The 22,450-nt window shown below is 40.9% G+C and overlaps 1 protein-coding gene across 9 annotated transcripts in view; it reads left to right on the forward strand.

Annotated features, from left to right (window-relative positions):
- SYT1 (synaptotagmin 1) overlaps positions 1 to 22,450 on the forward strand; it is a 550,197-nt gene that overhangs the window by 381,529 nt on the left and 146,218 nt on the right. For 6 of the 9 annotated variants that reach the window (XM_075066771.1, XM_075066782.1, XM_032798956.2 and 3 more), the window contains one exon: positions 261 to 455. In XM_075066771.1, the coding sequence (XP_074922872.1) occupies positions 284 to 455 (172 nt within the window). In that variant the 5' untranslated portion in view covers positions 261 to 283. The remainder of the gene's footprint in view (positions 1 to 260; positions 456 to 22,450) is intronic. The other 3 variants (XM_075066776.1, XM_075066778.1, XM_032798958.1) reach the window with 1 other exon arrangement.

Below are 22,450 nucleotides of genomic sequence, written 5' to 3' on the forward strand. Positions count from 1 at the left end.
TGTGAGGCATCTAACAGATTCAACAGTTCAAAACTCAGCAGTGTTGGAGAAGGATCATAAGATAATAACTACAGTTGATATTGCCTCTGGAAAAGACCCTTCCCTGTAGTCTAATAAATATTGTATGAACCAACAAGAAGCAATATGCTAATGATGTGATATTTACCCAGTATGCTGGAGCATCAGTTGATGTCCTGTATCTTTGAGACCTGTTGATATGAGAACCATTTAAATATTTTCTTTTGCTTCTATTTTTCCAGTAGCTGTTTTCCTGGAAACGAAAATGGTGAGTGAAAGTCGTCACGAGGCCCTGGCCGCACCACCAGCCACCACAATTGCTGCTTCACTGCCAGTTAATGTCACAGAACCAGCCAGTCCTGGAGCAGGAGGTGGAAAAGAAGATGCATTTTCAAAGTTAAAGGAGAAATTTATGAATGAACTGAATAAAATCCCATGTAAGTAAAATATGGTTGGATGGACACACTAATGGTGAAAACCAACTGCTAATATTCTAGATCTTTTTTAGAAAATATTTCTACAGTTTAACTAGAAAATATTAAAACATATTCGTGGGCCTTTCAGCAAATCAGGTGGATGCACCAGGAATGTTGACACTTGATTAATTTTATTTTCAGTTTCCAAAACATTAACTATATAATTATATATTTTCTAAAACATTATAATATGATCAAGCCTCTTTAGTACATATAATTATATATTATTAATAATAATACTTAGTTTGTGAAAACTGAAAATAAAGTACAATTAATAGGATATTATTAGAAGCATTTCTGAGGTGATATTGCATATAATAATTATAAAATTCCTTTTCATTTTAAAAATTTCACACAGTGACACAAATAAGTTATTTTGCTACTTGACTAACCTCCAAAATGAGTTAAGGTTTTTTTTAAATAGCAGCTATCATAACAGTGTCTATGCTCTTAAAAAAATAGCAAGTAGACAGTACAAGCAAATTAAAAATATATTTGGAAAAGCATTACATTTAACAGAATAGGTTTTTTCCCCTAGAGGTTATAACTTGTGGAAAGGTATAATATAGTGTGACCATAATGACAGGTAACAAATCAGAATATTAATCGATTTTTGTCTCTGAAATGGATCTTGGCAATCTGGCAGATGCAATTTTTGCTAAATTGATAGCAAACAGCTTTGGTCTGTCACTCCAAAGTCCCACTTGTAAGAATAGAGGTGTTACAATGGCAAGAAGGCTTCATGTCATTAGTTTGGTAATCTCCACAGTCCAGCATGGACCACATTCAGGCAGAATTGTCTGATAATATCATAGGGAAAACAAAACTACTAGGAACAACAAGAAAAGAAAAAAGCATTTAGGAAAATGGTAACTTGGGAACACCTTTATTGTTTTATTTGTAGTTCAAGGTGTTATCTAAATGAAGCAGACTAGAATTTTATATAAGATATACCTTTATTTTTCAGCTTTGATGTTAATATGACTAAGGGCATGAATGGTTTGTACTATGCAAAATTCTGTAGTTTGCAGGTCTGGGAATGGAGTCCATACACAGAGATGAACTTGAAATGCAACACATCTTTCCTTTCTAAAATAACAATGAAAACAACTGGAAAGCCTAATATCAAGAATTTGCCTTTTGTTTGACTAAAAAGCTCCCATGGTGCACAGCATTATGGATGAAGGAGAATAACCGACTATTAGTCTCTGAAATTACTTGCTGGAATTTTTTTTTTAAATCATACATGTTTCATGCACTATTTCATAATATACTGAAAGTGACGTGAGTCTGTACCTTGACAGTTTCAACATGACTTGTTCTTCCGACCTGCGTTAACTCTTAGAGAAATACTGTTATGTACTATCATTTTAAAATGGAGAAAAAAAGGACTGTATTGGATGCAGAATACCAGTAAGCTAGCCAAGCCCCAAAAGAATTCAGTTAAACCAACTATCTATATTCCTGCATGCTGCTGGAAGTGGATCAGATGACCAGCTTGATGATTTCCATGTGTATTACCCATCCTTTAGATAATTCCCCTACCTGGAAACATCTGTGCATGGGGATAAAAAAATCACAATTTTCCTTCACAAAGTTTCACCAGATCATTCTTTTTGGAACAGAAACCTCTGGTCCTTAAAAAGTCAGGACCTTTGTTGCATCTTCACACTGCCTCTAGGCACTCTACAACTCTCTCGCTCTCTACCAGCACAGCATCAGTGAGCTCTGTAGTGCTCCCAGTATATCCCCACTGCCACTCCTCAGAAGAGAGTTGCATAGTGCAGAGTGGCTCCATGAGAAAATTAATGCAACCAAGTTATATCACGCATTTATATGGTCCCCCATCATGATAGTCTGAGTGCCTCAATCTTTAATGCATTTGTCCTCTCAACACCCGTGATGGAGAAAAGTGCTATTATCCCCATGTTGTAGATGAGCATCTAAGGCACAAAGAGGCTAACGGCTAGCTTTTTAAAGGGATTTAGGCACTCAAACAGATATATGTCTATGTCCATCATGTAAGTACCACTAGCATTTTCCAAACCTCAGCTCAGGTGCTGCCTAACACCTTTAAGTGCCTGTGCTTCCATCAGGTGACATTTTCAAACCTGCCAAAATGGTGCTCAGAGTGATAGCTCAGACTGGAGCTCCAGAGACCCTGGAGCAGGATTTTTAAGTTAGGCAGGGGAACACCTATCTTGCCAGCAGGGCCCAAACCTGTAGGCCTGCTCTGAGCACATCTGAGACTGGTCAAACCCTGCAGCAGGAGGGCTAGATGCAGGCCACCAACGGTGAGAGGCAGCATAGCACCCAAACAAAAGATAGCCAGGGGCACAGGGCACTGTAGGGTGACCGTGAGAGAGCTGTTGAATATGAGCAGGAGAGACAGTGAGAGACATGGCTTTGGCTGCCAGAGCATGGGGCTGTATTAGCATAATTATATTGGTATACATTGCACCCGTACTCAATACAATTATACTGGCACAAAAACTGTGTATGTGGGCTAAATTGTTTACTGTCACATCTCCCTGCCTACACACACAAATCATAAAATGTCAAGTCATGGATATTTTATAAAAAGCCATTAATTTGTGGCGTGGATGATGGCAGCCACAGAAATGTAATCTTCCTTTAATGATCAGTGAACACGCCTGAAATGTACCTTTCCTTCCAGTATTTTTCAGTGAAAACTGCATGATTTATTTTAATGTGGATTAAAAGGGAATCAAAAATCTTTAAAAACAGTGCATTTTGTAGAACATTAAAAGTCACATGCTTAATGTAATGTGCAGGCCTAAATAAGTTCAAAGACTGTAGGCATGCTTTAAAGCAGAAATTTAAATATCAGCTGGCTCTTAACAAACCAGCCAAGATTCCAGTCCAAAATGTTAAATTTCACCTTACTCTACAAAATTCCAGCGTGGGGTGCATTGGATTTAAGTGACATTCATCATTGTTGATGTGCTTTATAATACGAAAATTCCATTCCTCCCAAAGGCCAAGTGAGGGAATAAAATTATTGCCACGGAAAAGAGAGGGGGCCAATTACACTATTGCTGCTATAAGCTTAGTTAATACAAAATTTAAAAATCTTGTTACAGTTCCTACCAATAGAGGCTCAAATCCTGGCCTTTCACTGATATCTGTTCCCATAAAAAAGAACAATGTACTGTCCCCCATGTTGCATATGAAGAGTCTGAGCATCTGAGGACATGCAGAATGTTCAGGAAGATGTCTCATCTTTCATTCTACTGTGGATAAAATGATTGGAGTTATTTTATTACAGTGACTCATACAATTAAAGTGCAGAGATGCTATAAGGTTACTGAGCCACAACTGTAGAGATTTTTTTCTCAGTAATGCAAATCTCTGCACTCTGGTTGTGAGTGTGATTTGCATAATCACAGAACAATTTCTGAATAACTGTACTGTATGTAAATCTCTCTATGCTGATTGGCTGCTGTAATCCTTCCGCTTTGAATTGTCTCCTGTATGCAGAAATTTCAAACTGTTTACAAGCAACAAAGACTCCGGCTCAGGTTTTTACTTCTTTCATTTTAAACAGAAAAATCCCAACATTTAAATGAAAGAGAAGGAAGAACAAATAAAAAGGAAAGAAAATGGCACTGTCAAACTGATGAAAGGGAAATTGCTTTGAAAAGTTTTTCAGACCTCCTTTTCTTTATTTATTCTCTTTCTTTCATCATTTTCCCTCTTGGTCCCTCTCTACAGGCCAGCAAAGCTCTTGTCCTTACAGTACCTGATGTATATTAATGTTCATTTTCTTTACATTATAGAATCCCAGCCCTTCCTCCTAAATTCTGTATTGAACACAATATAAACAAAAGTGTATTGCAAGTGGTTCTGGGGACGAGAGCCTTACAGTACTGAAGGAAGGAGAGATCAGGGAGGGAGAAGGTGAGAGAGAAAAGGATAAATCACAGAACAGAGAAGGGGGATGCAGAAAGGGCAAAGCGGAGGGCTAGCCCTCTTTAAAAAAATCCCTTTAAGCTGCTTGACAGGTCCATGGAATTTTTATTGGGGTGTTTTTCCCCTTAATTTGAAGTTTAAATGTTTAGTTTAAAAATTTGATGATGATGATAATAATTACATATATAGACAAATGTTAATAATTTTACACTACATAAATGAGCACCCATCTCAAATGCTAGATGACCTTGAAAAACTCTTTAAAATATATTCATACATAAACTGATTCCTGTAATTGCCCCCAGATAATACTCTCCTAGGAGCAACTTAAGTTTAACAATACATGAATAAGCCCCACAACAAAGCCTACCAGAATTCCGCCAATAATAATAATAAATATGAGAGTGCCTCCTGTACCCTTAGTAATAACTGTATTGAATTCAGCTGTCATAACTCCCACGGCTTGCTGTATGTTTCTCCCTCCCTGTCTTTCTTTTTCTCTCCATTCTGGCCCCCTTGATTTACCAGTTTAGACTGGATTAAGTGTTTTTATTACCCCCTCTAAGAGGCATTAAACTCATTTCTTGATTTTTCTCTCTCCCTTGACACCAGGATTCTGGGCTATTACTTTGAATGATACTTTCTAATCCCATTTTGGGACTTTACGCACACTCTTACACGGTATTTCTGAAATCTAACTTTTATGGGCCTGCCATTTTGACTGTATTTAGAAAATAACTTGGGGCTTTGTTCAGCTTTCAGCTTTCTTCATAGTTGTCACACCACTGAGGTTGATGGGACACTCATGAGGTTCTGGTCAGTGTGACTAAGGGTGGATAGATCATGCAAACGGTGCTGAGGAAGAGATATTGAGTTCCAAAACTGTTCTAATACACAGAGACAACAAAAATAGGAAAATCAGCATTAATTTCCTATTAATTATTTGTATTACCATAACACCTAGGAGCCCCGGCCATGGATGAGGACCCCATTGTGCTAGGTGCTGTACAAACACCAAACAAAATGTCATCCATGCCTTAAAGAGCTTACAATCTAAGTATAAGACAAGAGGCAACAGATGGAGACAGGCAGACAAGGGAGTGCAAGGAAACAATGAGACAATATTGATCAACTGTCTCAGTACTCCAGCAGTCTAAACCTTGTCAAGTATTTTATAGGTTTCATGGCAGAGGAGAGTTTTCAAGGAGGAATTAGGAGGGTAAATAAGTTAATTTTGTGGATATTTATGGAGAACTCCTCCCAAGTGTAAGCCAGCACTGGAGAAAGCACAATGGTCCTAGGCTCACTTCCTCCTGTAGCACCCCGCATCTTGCAACGCATGTTCAATTGCCTCATGTCATTCAAAGACATTCATTGTTCTACATGGGTGGCAAATATGAGTAATTATGAATAGTGCCTTATTGGTGACATACAATAGAAATGGGAAGATGATGTGACAGGGCAGTGGCAGGACAAGTCAAAGATCCAATGTTCTCAGCTAGTGCAATTGTTTTTGCAAATCTCACAATATTTGTTCTTTTCATTAAAAGCCCGTCTCCTAGAGTCCTCTGATTACATAAAATCTCAGCTTTCATTCTTTTTAAAAACAGTTTGTTGTAGAGACAGGCTAGAAAATCTGGCACAAATGCACCCTGAAGACTCAGAAACCACAAATAAAAAGAACCCAAATTTATTATTTTTTTTTAGAAATCTCATTTTATAAACCACCTCAATTTTGGGGAGCCTTACCCTTAATTTTTGAATGCTCAGGGTTGATATTACTGAAAATCTGATTCCAGAACATATTACTCTCTCTATCATTATGAGTGAGTGGAAAATATAAACTAAAAGCTCATTATGCAGAGCATAACTGAAAAGAAGCATTTGTAAAGAAAATCGCAGAATCTGACATCTTATTTGACTATTTAGTGATGTGGTAGTGATATTTGAACAACTGACTCAAACAAAAAATTTTCCCTTAAGGAAATAATGATTAACCTATGTTATCCTAGTAAAATGTTAATTGATATCCACCTCTTTAAAATGCTCTGTACATCATGTATTAGGGTGCATGTCTAACAGGCAGCATCCTGGCACTCAGACTAGGAACTGAACTGGGGACCTACAGAGCTTAAAAGGGGCTATAACAGACACATATGCTCTGCAGATCAGGCACAGAGGGGACCTGTAACACATCCTAACAAGCAGGTTACATCCTTCCTCTAATAAAAAAAAAAAAGCTTGTCACAGGCAGCTGAGGTTTACAGCAGTTCTAATCCAAGGCAAGCCCTGTTATGTGATGACCACCATCTTGGCTGACATACCGAGGACTGAACCAGAGACCTCAATCAAAAATGTGAGTTGCTACAACCTCAGCTGAAGAGCCAGCTGTAACAGAATATACCTGCTGTTACTTGGGCACAGAGGAGAAACTGTAACACACACACTCAACCGTGGAGGGAGGGAGCTGGCAACCTATCAATTTGTTGTCCTAAGTATAAAAAATTCTTTCTCTTAGCCAGAACCCCAGAAAAAGCAAAATCTTCCTGCCAAAGAGTGTGACAGACTATTAATTACATTTTCTGGAAACTGTATATTTTGTTCCTGAAAAGGATACTAATTAAACCATTCATATAATATAGTTTTTTAATTGTGTGATTTGAAGTGAAGGGAAGACAATTAAGACCTCATAGGGCACCTCTCATGAATGTTTTTGAAAACACCTGGTGCAATCATATTTTCTCTACCACAGGGAGAAAAGTAATCTATAGTAAAGAGGGGGTTTGAGCACATACCATAGATTTGGTGACAGGATTTTAAGAAGGGACTCCTAACAAGCAGCAAGGGTCCCTGTGATGGGCTGTTCACCCCACACGAGAAAGGACAGGATTAAAAGCAGCCTAGGGAGGTTGTGCAGGGAGCAGCCAATCAGGGGCTGGTGGGCTTACATAAAAGGAGCTGCAAGGCCAGAGACAATCAGTTGCTTTGGGGAGCCCAAGGCATGAGGACTAGCAAGCTGCAGAAAGAGTAGCACCTTGGGCAGAGCAGTTGCTGGTAGGGACTTGGGGAACAAGAGGGAGCTCCTGACTGGCTGCTGGGATTAACTGGCTGAAAGCTCTGAGAAGAGTAGTGGGCGGGCCCAGGTCCCCTCACTCACAACTGGGGAAGTGACTGGACTGTTGACCTAAGATACTCCTCCCACCCCCACTCCGGGAAGGGCGGAAACACAAATGGTGACACGGCCGGAGGGCCAAGTCATAAAGAGAACCTTGCGATACTTGGACTGAGGCAGGTCTGCAGGCAGAGACAATGATGGGAGATGCACCACCTGAAGAGGGCACACCAGTTTGTGGAGCTAATCCCTGTGATGACCATCAGGCCACTGTGGTGAGTAGACTCCGTCACAGTCCCCTCCAGCACATCATTGTGTTTATTTCTTTATAGTCATTACAATGACTGTGTAGATATTTTATGGCATTATGGATATGTCAAGTTGTGGCAGTTCTTGTTAAATTGAGTAGAGAATTTAATTTGCAACCAGAAAACTGTGAACATGTTGTTCACAAGTTTATTTTCAGCACTGGGAATTTCTTTTTTAATTCTTTATATTAGAAAAAATCAGTACAAATGTGTTAAAAATTATTTACATATATTGTATAATAATTTTGCATGTTCTAAAAATTACATGTAGACGGATTATCTACTGAAATTATGCTGTATGTATAGTTCATTATGCACTATTGTACTGACAGTTTTTGTGAAGAAAGGGTGCACAGGGCAGTTATGAACTCACAATTAGCAATATATTAAAACTGAGGTTTTTTGCAGCAATATATTATATGAAAGAAACATGACAATTAGTACTAAGTTTAATACAGTTACTTAAAAATCTAATAAAGGTATCACAAAATCAAGGAAATTCAAATTTAAGCCTGGCATTGCATCTTTAACTCATCTATTTGTGCCTAAGTAGCATAGCATCTCTAAGCCATTATCACACAAAGTTATGAAAAACCTGCAGTAAGTTGGCACAGAGGTACAAATTAAGAATAGACCATCCATCTTTGCTATTGTTGCTTGTTAAACAGTAATGTTTCACTGGATGTGCTTGGTTCTGCAAAAGATCCCAAAACAAGTAAGACTTCCCTGATGCATATGACAACATTAATTTAAGTTTGTGTATGTTAACTATCTTGTTTTGTTAACTTTTAAAAAATACATTGCTATATCTTGGAAGGCTTGCTCAGCACTTCTGACAATCAGGCCAAAGTCACTCATGTTGGGCATCCAAAAACTGAGGCACAAAACTGATGGATCCTTTCAAATATTTGAGCCCATTATTTGTCATCCAAAGTACATTGTATATAGCTTTCTTCACCTTCCTCTGGTCTTTATTCAAAAAAAGTCATCCATGGCTAAAACTAATCCTATGTCTAATATACGTCATCTGTAAGAAAATATGTGCATTAATCGGGACAAGCAAGTGAATGGCCACAGCTTTATTAAAATTGAACATCAGAGTTGGGGGAGTTTTTTGCCCATCTCCCCATACCAGGCATTCAGGTGGGTCCAGTGCAATGTTTACAAAACAGGCCATCTATCATATAGTCCATAACTCAGGGTAAACTGTCCACTGCCTACCCTGAGAATTCAGCTTGTTTTGCAGAATCCTCTCACCTTCCCCCTACAAAGGGGATAGAAAGTATCAGATGGGACCCCAATTTGCAGACTTCCGGTCTTCTTTTTGCCCATAGACTTGGGGCCACCAGCAAAATCCTATGTCTCTGATTTTCTGTTTGTTTGCTCTTTGACCTTTTATTCATACTGGACACCAGCTGCAATTTATGACAAGCTAACATTCATACAATGCCTAATGTTAAACTCCAAAATCCTATATCTATCAAACCTAACTGTGTCTCCATGATGGTATGAGGAAGGCAAAAAAAAAAAACTAGGCCTCAGCCGATTTGGCTGCAATGGGAAAAATACCTTACTGGTCCCTCGAGCAGGTGATCAGTCAGGCCCACAGCATCCTTGTACTCTCTTACCTTTTATCCTATAGCTGTCTGGCAGCTTGCAGACCCAATAAAGTTTCCCACCTGTTAAATCAGCGGGTGGCATTCTAATACTTAGATTTGTCAGAATGGGAGGGAACTAAGCATTTACTCTATTGTGTGGTTCCTAAATATGAAGTCAAACAATTTTATAATTTCCGAATATTTTAAGGATGGAATCATGGAATATAGCACCAGGAATAGGTTAATGTTCGTTGATTCTGTAGACAAAAAGCTTTGGTACGCATTCTGGATCACTGCCTGTCATTGACATTTCGCTGTTCTTCTGTAGAACTGCATCTCTTCCTGAATTCTCTTGTTCTGTTTAGACTTGTAATTGCACGTCAAGCCAGATCCTCGACTGGTGTAATAGCTTTATTGACTTAATTTGAGTTATGCCAGTTTGCACCAGCAAAGGACTTGGCCTCATACCTTTATAAGAATCCTGGTGTGGGTAGGAGAGACTCTTGCTATACAAAAGAGACTATAAAACCCTGTTTGAATGATGGGCTTGTGAAGACTCAGTTCGGCTTGAGCAATCCATCTGCTAAATCCCATGCAGGCTTCTCAATGTGAATCTAATCTTAATTATCAGCTTCGGCAAGAGCAGCCTAATTTGCTCACTGCCCCTATATTATCTGGGGGTACGTTTCAGTACTCTAACCGGCATCATTTCCCAAACTCAGGAAAGGACTGCCAAAAGGAAAGAAGGGGGGACAGGTGGGGCTTTTCAAATAGCATAGAAATCTACCGTGACCTTTGACCAAAATACATCCTCCATCTCTTGGTCTTCATGACGACTTGTCAGGATAGTGTTCTGTAAGCAAGGCTTTGCCATTCAGTATGTTATCTAAGTTCTCACTGAGTGAAACACTTCATTTACTACAGGTGTGAAGTTTAATTTTCCTATCATGAATCTGTAGTCCAGGAAGGCAACATGTTGTTGGTGTTTAACAGTAACAAGTGGGGATGTGTGAAAACAAAGCTTTCCTCTCCACAGTAGTAGTGATATTTATTTTTATGAATTGTTATTACAGTTTTCAATCACTCCTCACCATAGAAGACTTCTCCATTTCTTTGCCATGTTATTTCATTTATTAACACTCCCTTATTAGCCAAAGTCACATAGAAGATTTGGCCTGAGTAGGGCCATCACTTGTTTGTTGTTTTTGCTTAGAAATCTCCTTGCTCTTCCTCCAAGTCCAGACCTTTTATAACCAGGTTTCTCAGCTCACAGTAACCCACTTGCTCTGTGCTGAAATGTAATATTCTAGGTCTCCATCCAGAAGCCAGCTATTTGTTTGTAAATTCCAGTGATGCAGATTTATGCGCAGCTTGGGCAATGGAAGAAAGACAGTGGAAGATAATGCAGGTTTACTATTCATAACTTGCAGTCTAACATATCTTTTAGATTATACCTCTGTGATGGTAATCACTTCCCATGAACTGCTCCAGAATACCAATTTCTAAACTGTCTTGCCTTGTGAAACATTTGTTGAAGGGTTTTAAGTCCCAGGACTGGCGAGATGTCCCAATGCACAGAAAAATAGGGGTTTTAAACAAAAAAAAAATTAGTAGACAAATAGAAATACCTAATGTAATCTTAACTCAGGCATAGCATTTGGCCTTATAAAATGTCATGGAAAAAATACAAGTCAAAAGTGACTTGACTGATAGCAATTCTGAAGCAGCAAAGTATATATTGAATAATGATTGTGTGGTATGGAACTATTTAGTCACATCACCCTCTTCATCTAAATACACATACTGTAGGAAGGAACACTCAAAATAGGAGAGAAAAAATCTTTACTTAGTCTTTTTCTATTAAACTAATGTATAAATAGAAGCTTAAGAGTATGTCTACACTACTGCTGGGAGATAGCACAAGAAAGTAGCAGTGTAGCTGGGGGTAGCTTGGGCCATGTCTCAGGCTAGCCACCTGAGTACCCACCCAGGCGGTCTGGACAGGTTGGTATTCAGGCAGCCAGCCTGAACTGCCCTCCATGTTACCCCTAGCTACTGTGCTATTTTTAGCAGGCTAGCTTGAGCAGAACTAAGGTGTGTGTCTGTCTATCTGCACTGCTCCCAGCTGCAGTGTAGACATACCCTTAGAGGCCTGCAACATCCCAAGCTTGCTTTTACTGAGGGTAGGTTTACACTATGTAGCTATGCTGCTATAACCCATAGTGTAGACGCAGCCTACACTGATGGACAGAGTAGTTCTGTGATGTAGGAACATCTCCTCAAGCAAAGTTAGTTAAGTTGTCAGAAGGATTCTTCCATCGACATAGCTGCATAGGTCAGCATATCTATGTCAGTTGGGGTGTGGTTTTTCCACACCCCTAAACAACGTACCTATGTCAACCTAACTTTTCAGTGTAGACCAAGCCTCAGGCACAGAGGTAATCAGGATTGGGGCCTTATTGCCATGCTTGTGTGACCAAAGTGGATTCCCAAAGAAGGAAACCAAAAAATAATTTATTTAACAATAAGAACTACTAAAGTGATTCAGTTGTCTATTCAGAGTTGAACAACAAATAACCCCACTGAGGCAGGAACAGAAGATTAAAGGTTCTTTAAAAAAAAAAACATAAGTTGCCCCACTTCAAACAGTGTCAACACAATGAGTGCAATTAACAGACTGGTGTACCACAATCTACTACAGGTTTTAGAATCATATAGGCCTCAGTCCAGAAAAGCACTTAAGCATTTCTTGACCTTTAAGCACTTCAGTGATCCATTGACTTCAGTACAGCACATACTAAAGTGCTTTGCTGGTTCAGGGCCATAAAATCTTAATACCTCAACTGCATTTAGTTTCATTTAAAAAGGGCAGGGGAGAGAGGGTAGGAAATCTGGGAGGAAAAAAAAAAACACATGCAGGAATTTATTTAATGGAATATTGAGTTCATTCACCTGTTTTTAGATTGTTTTTCCACATGTAAAATAGTTGTACTGTATTAATAACTTTATCTTAATAGAAAATATATTTAAAACAAAATAAGATGCAATAGCAAAAAAAAGTGTATTGCCACTCTGTACTAATGTCAGAATGTTCAGTACCAGAAAAATTTCCTATCAAAATATTCATAAAACAAGCCTGTTTTTCCTCCCAATTCATTTTAGCGTTATTGTTTTCCACAGCTGCTTGTTGAGCTTGTGTCCTTTCCATTACATTGACCCAATGACTCATTATCACAACATGCTTCTTCAAATTTGCTTATCAAAGAGACGGTATTTAGCTAGTTGTTAAATTCTAAATGTGCAATATTTTTCTACTTTGACATAATTATTTGGGGAACTATTGAAAGCTTCCAGTGAAACTGCTTGGAGAATTCAGGTAGGGAGAATATAATTACCTCTGTTGAAATTTTGGGCAGATTGCTAAACATTTTAATCCAATTCCTTCTGAAATGATTGAGCATCTTTCCATTTACTTAAATAGGAGTTGGATTGGGCCCTCAGGCATTGCTATCCTTGTCAGAAGTCCCATGGGGATGTTTAACAACCACAAGTGCTCAGTACATAAGTTTTATGACTTATTAAAAGGACAGTACCTCCTGTAGTAGAGTGTTTTCAACACCATCCCTGGGCAGCGTTATTAACTCAGAGAGAAGCCTGCCATCTTCAGCCTGCCTGAATGGGGTCCAGGATACCAGCAAATGGCATTGTTAACTTTCTTCCTGTCTATTATGTTTATGTGGTCACACACAGAGCATGGTGATCTATGTGGCTAGTGGGATAGTGCTGACGTGTCTATAACAGTGATCAGGGAGTGGTTATAACATCTCGCTAATTCTTCCATTCTTTGGGTTCTTGATTAGTAGAATTATCTGTAAGTGAGCTTTGGAATCTGGCAGGGTCTAAGACTTTTCAGTGGCAGTGGAAGGTGATGCTTTTATTCTTGTGGAGAAATGGGTTTTCAGGATACTCTGGAGCAGGGGTTGGCAACCTTTCAGAAGTGGTGTGCTGAGTCTTCCTTTATTCACTCTAATTTAAGGTTTCATGTGCTGGTAATACATTTTAATGTTTTTAAAAGGTCTCTCCCTATAAGTCTATAAACTATTGTTGTATGTAAAGTAAATATGTTTTTAAAAATGTTTAAGATGCTTCATTTAAAATTAAATTAAAATGCAGATCTTATCAGTTTAGTGCAGTGGTTCTTAACCTGGGGTGCACGCACGCTCTGGGGCAGGGCCGGTGTAAGGATCTTTTGCACTTTAGGTGAAACTTCTACCTTGCCCCACCCCACCCTTGCACATTGGTTCATTGAGGGGCAAATCCCAATGAGCTTTTATAGACCCCAGGGGCTCTCCCCAGACCAGATTCCCCCCTCCCTGCCCCCTGAACTCTCCTGGAGGGTACACAACACCCTCCCCCCCACGAGCCCTCTTCACCCCACCCAGATGGCCCCCGTCCTCAGTCCATTCACTGGCTTTGCTGGGCTTGGGCTGCTGCAGCAGCTCAGCAGAGAGGAGCCACCTTCTGGAGGCACCAGAGAGTCAGAATGTCCCGCTTGAGGCAGCAGCAAGCCCCAGCCACGGAGGAGCCAGCGTGGTGCAGGGGGACAGCAGCCCTCCAAAGGCGGCAGCGCCGCTAGTGGGGAGCAGCTGCGCCCCCCCCCACACCCCTCCTGCCCAGGCTGCGGCCCGGTGCCCCCCCGGGCTCCTTCAGGTCCAGTAGATATATTGCGCCAGCCCCATGCCCCCCGCACCTAGGTACGCCATATTCAACAATCAAAAACGAGCGAGATCTGCCCTAGCCCCGCCCCTTATTCACTCCCTCCCACTTCCCGCTCGATTTGCCCGTTCAGAACCCCAGCCCTCCCCGCTCCTTGACCCCGACTGCCGCGCCCCTCCTGAGACCCCCTCACCCTACCTGTCCCCTGACTGCCCCAACCCTTATCCACACTCCCGCCCCCAGACAGACCCCCGGGGACTCCTACACCCCATCCAACCAGTCCCCGCCCCCTGGCAGGACCCCCAGAACTCCCGACCCATCCAACTCTCCCCCTGCTCCCTGACTGCCCCCCGGGACTCCCCTTACCAGGCCCATGCTAGTCAGACACTGGCTCCACATTGGAGGCAAAATTCCACGTGGAGTGCTGAGGCAGCGGGACCGGGGGAGCTGTGGGAGGGGCAGCGGCAGCAGTGGCTCACACTTCCGAGTGCGGTGAGTGAGGAGCCGGGGGACGCGCCTGTCTGGGCTGCAGCCCAATGCCCCCGTGCCCCTGGGGGGCTCCTGCAGCAGATGCATGCGGGTGGCGGTCCTCCTGTGCCCCCTTGCTCCCCCCTCACCGCGCTCAGGCTCGGCAGCTCCCTGGATTGTGAGCTGCCGCCGCCCCTCCCATAGCAGGCTCAAGGCCCTGTGCCCCAGCGGCTCTCACTGTCGGGAGCCGCAGAACCCAAGCACAGTGAGGGAGGAGCCAGGGGGCGCGCCTACCACTGGTCTGGGGTCCCAGCCGTCTGTCCCGCTCAGCCTTTGCTGGACTGGGGTTCCGTTCCCTCAGCCAACCGCGTGCCCGGCAAAATTGGTTTATGTGCCAAAGGTGCACACATGCCGTAGATTGCCATCCCCTGCTCTGGAGGCTGACCCCCAGACCATCTACTGCTCTCTGACTGAGCTCCAGCATGGAGAAGAATACCGTGGAAAAAAATTTATTGGAGGTGTATACTGATTTGAGAGCTCAAGATCACCATGTTGCTGAAGTACTGGATGGCCTTGAATAATACTGGGGACTTCCAGACTGTGCCAGTGTTATTGGTGGAACTCACTTCCTAGTTCTTTGCCAAAACAACCCAAAAAGGGGCAGACTATCCAGGACCAGCTGGAGGGCTGAGCCTCTTAGGACTGGAACTAGAGTGGGAAAATCACCTGGACGTTGCAGAGCTGTGGCCCAGATTAGTGCTGGGGACCTGCCCAGAGTCTAGTGCAGGGTTTGGCAACCTTCAGCTCGCAGCCCATCAGAGTAATCTGCTGGCAGGCCGCGAGACATTTTGTTTACGTTGACCATCCTCAGGCACCGCCCCCCGCAGCTTCCAGTTGCCGCAGTTCTCCATTCCCGGCCAGTGGGAGCTTCAGGAAGCCGTGGGCCACAGGGACGTGCTGACCGCCACTTTCTGCAGCTCTCATTGGCTGGGAACGGCAAACCGCAGCCACTGGGAGCTGCGGGGGGCCATGGTTGCAGACAGTCAACATAAACAAACTGTCTCATGGCCTGCCAGTGGATTACCGTGATGGGCCATGTGCCAAAGGTTGCCGACCCCTGGCCTAGTGGGTGCCCCGGGAAGGGACTCCAATGACAGTCTGTACTTACTGTAGTAGTTGGGGAGCCTGCTTATCCTTTATTGCCCTGGAATGGGCCTGGATGATGAAGCTATACCCAGGTTCTGAGGGTGTTGAGAAACAGCAGGTTAGTGATTGTCTCAGCACTGCCAAAGTGGTGGTGGTTGCTGACACCGTCCATTTTCCCAGACACGCATGGTAAGGGTGGCTTGTGCCATTGTTTTGTTCAGACTGTCATTCAAGGAGTGGTGAATCAGAAGCAATGAGATCTCCATGTTTATACTCTGTTACATGACCTTTCATAAATTGCATTGTAAATAGATAATTTTTATGTTAGTCAATCATTCCTGCATGTAATAAGGAATTTGATTGAAAAACGTTTCCAGTAGCACAAATATTTTTATTAAACAATAATGAATACTTTTAAAAACATTTCAAATTATGTAGAGCCTGCAAGCTGATCCAAAAGATACATTGAAGTACAGCTAATGTGCTTAAATGCAATGGATAGATCACAATGATAGTTCATGTCTTCACAGTACCTACAGGAAGTACATCTGCTGTTTTGAATAAATTAAATAGGCCCTTCATTCCTGGAGTAGAGGAAATAAGAATCATTGCTATGAAGTATGTTGATTAGAGATGGAGTTCGAAAGTATCAGAAGTCATGTTTGTGGTCTGGGAGCAAATGATACTAATGCAGCCATCATCATTTGCATGCTATAAGCCCATATCTCTATCTGTTGACGGCAACTGTTCTCATGAGTCTCCATTTCCTCTGTCTTTTCTTTAATCTCTTTCTTAGTCTTTCTTCCTTCTGCTTGTCTAGAAAAACCAGCATTCTGTCACCCTTATTATCCATAAAGACCCTCATGGAGTCTATAGTCTTCTCTTAATTTTTTCTTCCTTATCTGCCTTAAATTATTAAGATCCTCTGACACCCTGATAGGCTACTTTTGACATATAGGTGGTGCAGGGACACTACGCATTTGGGACGGGAGGAAGGGTATTAGACATGGCTGCATCCTCAGGTTGTCCGGTAGGCCTGGGATTCTGTTAGTAACACGTGAAGCATTTCACTCTGTGAATGTATCTCGTCAGCCTCTGAATGTGAGCTACCCTTTCTCTGCTGACCATTGTATCCCAGATTCAAATTATGACCCTGATGTCATTTTTTTAAAGCTCTTCACTATACTTCAAGTCAACTGTGATAATTTCTTTCCTTAGAAAGGACAAAGAAGGTCTGAAAAACATCCAGCTAGCCTTATAGCAAACCGGACCACTGGAGAGTGATTTTTTTTTTTAAATAACTTCAAGTCTAATTTACTGCAAAACATATAGAATTCAGTAACACAATAGCAGGACTAGTGAACAGAGGACTCACTCTTTCCTTCTTGAATGCTTCTGCCATTGATTTCCCATTACCCATTGCGACTCTATTGAACATTCCTCTGGTGACCAGTGAACGAGAAGCTAAATCTCTGCTCAGATTTCTCAAAACTGTTATGCTCCTATATGGTTGGACAAGAAGGGTATGTGGAAGTAGGGTCTGAAGGCAAATGTGCCCCCCCTCCACACACACACACACACACCCATGACCCTGGTGCATCAGTGGCTGTCAGGAAAGTTCCATGTCATCTTAGATAAAGGTCAGGGAAAGATACAAGCTAGGATAAACTTCCTCATTGGCTAGATCACAGAGTAGTGAAAGGAAGAGCTATCCATCAAGAACTGGTTACAATGCTGGCTCCCAGAAAGTGGTAGGGTTTGTCTGGCATCAAATGGCTTACTTGAAGGCATCCCAAGGCCATAAGATAGTTACTAGTCACCTACAAAGGGGTTATTTTGCAGAAATTGGCTACAATCTGTGCACCCTGCCCCCATGGGTATGTCTAGCAAAAAACTCCTCACTGATGGCCCCAGGATCTGATAAGTAAAATAAATTGGCTGCCTACACAACAGTTTAATAGTTTCTTTTAACCTGTTTTGGATGTTTTGCTTATGAAATCCATTACAAGGATGCTGGATCTCTGAGCTGTCAGCACTGAAGTGCATGGCATTTAACTTCTGCACAATACTGCTTATGCTGTTAACAAATGCTGCATCCACTAAGACGTTCTAGGAAATGGCGCAGTTCCATATTCTGTTGTGCAATCCAGGGTGCTTTGATGGAAAGGGCTGAGGCAACATTACTAATATGAGTGATTATTGATTGTGGATTGGTGGAATATTAGCCACAGCAAGAAAACAATTCTATCTTCTGGGCTCACTGCAGACTGGAGGAAATAGAGAGAAAGCTTTCTCTCCTCACCGTAGGACAGTTTCATCATAGCAATAAAAATTGGCATGACTCTATTCCAAACCTCACCATCTGCATTGACCATGCCCCAAACTGCATTCTATATGTTGCAGCAGCTGTGGCTCCATAGCCATTCTGTACTTCTAGCATGACCCATAAAACAGTTTTCAGTGTTGTCTTCCTTCTCATACTCCACTTGCAACTTGTGGACAGTGATGAGCCCGATCCCAAGATTCATGGGCTCTTTGGCAGGTCTGGTTATGAGCACCCAGTCCATCTCCTCAAAAATGAAACAGATTGTCTGCCGGTTGCTGGAGACCTTATTTGAATCTTTGAGTATTGGATCTGCATGAGCTTTATTTTTCCCCAGTACTGTAGCAGTTCACATGGTTAAGGTTCAGTTGTTAATAGTATGGCACAGTAAAAGATGTCTTTGTGATCAGAGTCTTAGAATCTGATTTCCCTTGATCTTTGAGTCCCAATATGGAATATTTTAAAATAGCCATATACAAACTAACATTTTTTTTAAATACAGTCTTATGTACAAAATATTTTTACTTTAAACTACCATTTTTACATATGTCATAGAAGACTCTTGGGCTTGCAGTCTTGATTGAGGTACAGGTACTTCACTAGTTACTGACCCTACAAGGCATACGTATGTTATAAAAGGAGTTTGCTCTATATTCAGTTTACTCTGTATATTTCAAGCTAACCTAGAAAAACAAAGTGATCAAGGCCAGAGCAATACAAGTAACTGCGCTATGTCTAAAGTGCTGAATGTTCAGCCAGTTGCTTATAGCCTTTTAAAATCCACAGTACAAAATACAGTGAGATCAACATAAGAATTTTAACAATAACTATTTCTTTTAAATTCTCCTCCATACTCTGCCACAAAATTATGGTATCTGGAGAACTTTACACCAAGGAAACTCTATTTGGATGTTGATTTTTAAAAATCTATTTATTTAAGTGCCCTAAAGTGTTTTCACTCACACCTCTCTGCAGTTTATAAGCAGAAGGGAAAAAAAAGACAAAACCTTCTAAGAGGGCCCAATTGGCCTATGCCTTTATACTGTAGTTCCCAACGCCATTAATCCCGAGTGTACTTATTCACATAGGGCAACATTCACCCAGTGCAGAGGTCTGTACAAGAGTCCATGCAGCACTTAAACCTCACCTTAATGCGGGTCTTAAATTATACAGTCCTCCTTAGCAGGCCCTCTACACTGCAGTGAATTTAACATAAGAATTTTTTAAAAATACCATGAAGATTGATCAATGAATTGAGACTGACATTTTATTTGAAAATTAATTATGATTTTTTCTGCAGATGGCAACTGATGGTCTCTGGCAAGTTAAAGTGACCCTGTCAAATTAAAAAAAAAAAAAATCAAGCACAAACACTTCCTTATCTGTGGTGTTAATTCCACCTCAAAACCCAGTCCTGTCCACATTAGTGAGTGTAGTGCTTGTTGCCATTAATAGGACTACTTGTAGCCGAGAGTACTGCACCTGGGAATAAGTGTTTGAGGAGTGAGCCCTTCAATGGTTTAATAAATAAAAAGTAATGGGATTTCACTCTAATCATTGTTTTAATGAAACACAGTTAAGTGTAAATGGGTTTCATTGTATACCGAACAAAATATTAGAATAAAGATAAACAATAAATATAGCGTACAGCAATCAATTATGCCATCCTTAAACACTCTAACATGCCTAAATCTGTTACAACATGGCTCTCATTTCAATGATGAAACCTTATTTTATCCTTACAGTGGATCCAGATGGGAACTGCTCCTGTCCAGAGACAATGGGCAGGAGGAAAGTGACGTCAGCCTTCTTCATGATTCACAGTTTCTGGCCCAAGCCAGGAGCTTGTCTATTTTAGCAGCCCCTACAGTGGCTTCCCACAGCCATCTCTGGGCTCCTCCAACAGTCCAGAATAGCCATAGCACAGCACAGTCTGGCCCCACCTTGTCCTTCCCCAAGATGGGGTGGCATAGAGCAATTCTGCCAGCTCTAAATGAGCAGGGAAGCTGCTTTATGCCGCTGTTTTTCCTGGGATCTGTCTCCCTTCATACTCCTTTCCCACTACATGAGCAGAATGAAGTGACCAGAGCATGGAGAGAGAATTGATGCCTGCAGTGTTAGTTCTACTAACATTACATGTTCTTGTTTAAATTCATTATTACTTTACTTTTAATGTAGACTTGCCCAGATTGAAACTTCTCTTATTTGGTTCCCATCATACTTTGTCTAGACAGACTGGTGAAGACCCTGGGGTTTGTTCTTTTAAAATTCCCTGTTGATGTTGTTTCACACCTCATGAGAGTGTGTGCTGAGGAGAGGGGCATGGGAACTAATTTCTAGGTGTTATTTTATTCCCTCATGGCACATTTTGATTCTCAGCATTGAAAGCTGTTAGGTCAGGATTTTGACCATGAGCAGTGAGTTTCCTTGCCAAAAGAGTGTCTGTGAAATGATTTACTAGGGAAAGTATATTTAAAAAAAATATATTCCAGCTACTTCACAAGCTAACACACCCTGATCCTGCAAACATTTATGCCCATGCTTAACTTTACATGCTTGAGTACTTGTGTTGAACTCAACTATTCATTCATACCAGTAAAGTTACACATGTGCTTAAGTGTTTGCAAGATTAGGATCTCAGTTTATTAGTGTCCAGTGCTGCTTTTCTCCCCTATATGAAGTGTTGTGCAATGAAGGATCTTAACACTGAATAGAAGTTATTTTGTTAAAAGGCAATTCCAAAGAGTGAGGGACCTAAATAGCAGCCTGACCAGTTTCCAGCAAGCTCTTTACAAGCTCAGAAGGCATTCTCAGTGCGACTGTGTTCTGTGCAGCTCTCAAGCTGCTTTGGAGATCCACCCCATACTTAATTAGACAAGGCTTAATTAGATTAGAAAGGCAAAGTTGCATCTGTGTATCACTTAGTACTTTTAGCCAATAACAAGCCAGCAGTCATTTACATTTGTTTTAAAATAATTAACCTTTTATTTGCTGGATTGTGTGCTGTACAAAGAATATATATAACACAGAGTTAGATGTGTAGTTATTATCATGCAGCACCTTAGAGCAAAGACAACAGCCCAAAAGATAGAATGTTCAAGGGAAGAGGAAGGTAAATTGCTCTGGAGAATAAATGTGCTGTAAAATGTTTCTGAAAACTCATTAATACTCTTCCAAATAACTTTAAGAACACTTATTTTCAAAGGCAGTTTTTGCTAGCCTTGGACTTTGCTATTTTTGTTTTTTATGTATATACCCTTAATAACCACTTTCTTAAAGTTATGTTTTCTTTGTTTTCATATCTTCGTGCTGCATAGACACTATTTTCTTTTGCTCAGTATATCTCCTACAGCTAACTTATTCAGAGACAAAGAATTAATTGTTCAGTGCTGGTGATTCTACAGGTTTGAAAGAATTGTCAATTAACTATAACAAAGTTTCTGTTAGCATGAGAAAGCACACTTGCTCCTTTTGTTAATGGCAAAACACTTGCTTGGGCAAGTGAAGACCTGGGGTGAAGTGCTGGTTCCATGGAAGTAAATGGGAGTTTTGCCATTGACTTCACTGGAATAGGGATTTCGCTTTTGGGTTCCAATTCCAGTGGTGATTATTTTGCCTGTGTCTTAATTTTTTTAGCATCTCCTTTTAATGTTTTTATTTTGATTGAACATAAGGCTTAACTACTTGCAGTATATTTGCATTTATATAAAGACAGCAGCGAGAACCCACTTGTGTGGTTTTTGCTTTAAGATTTAGTGATTTTCAGCTTAACAGAAAACTTGATCTATAGCAATGAAGTGGATCCACAGGCAAATTGTTTTTTCTGGCTTTTGCCACACCCACAAAAATAAACTAAAGCACAAGGCAGTAGATCCCACTTGGCATTTTTATTTTGATTATGCAGCATAAAAGAAGACTAGTGCATATGCATCCGCTTTTGGGGGTAATTTACAAATTCTGAAAAACTAAACTATGTTATGGCGGAAATGCTGATAAGATACCATCCTAATAAGAAAGATGTGGTCTGAATATCTCTTTTTTGTAAATCTCTTTTTTGACACACGTCCTCTGTGGCTTTAGACAAGTAATTTATCCTCCTTGCCTCAGTTTCTCCTCTGTAAAAGAGGAATAATACTTCACCTCTCAGGAGTATTATGAAGATTAATAACTTCATGTTCATAAAATGCTTTGAAGATGAAAAGGAATATTTAGAAGCCAAGCATTAATATTATTACATGGACACTGGAAAAAAATAAGCATGTTGGCAAACCCTGGACTGTAGATCCGAGTCCTTTATGGAGGTATGGAACAGATCCTAATGGCCATTTAATAGAGTAAGATTTTACATGGTG

Source organism: Chelonoidis abingdonii, chromosome 1 (assembly GCF_003597395.2).
Source record: "Chelonoidis abingdonii isolate Lonesome George chromosome 1, CheloAbing_2.0, whole genome shotgun sequence".
Taxonomy (NCBI): domain Eukaryota; kingdom Metazoa; phylum Chordata; order Testudines; family Testudinidae; genus Chelonoidis; species Chelonoidis abingdonii.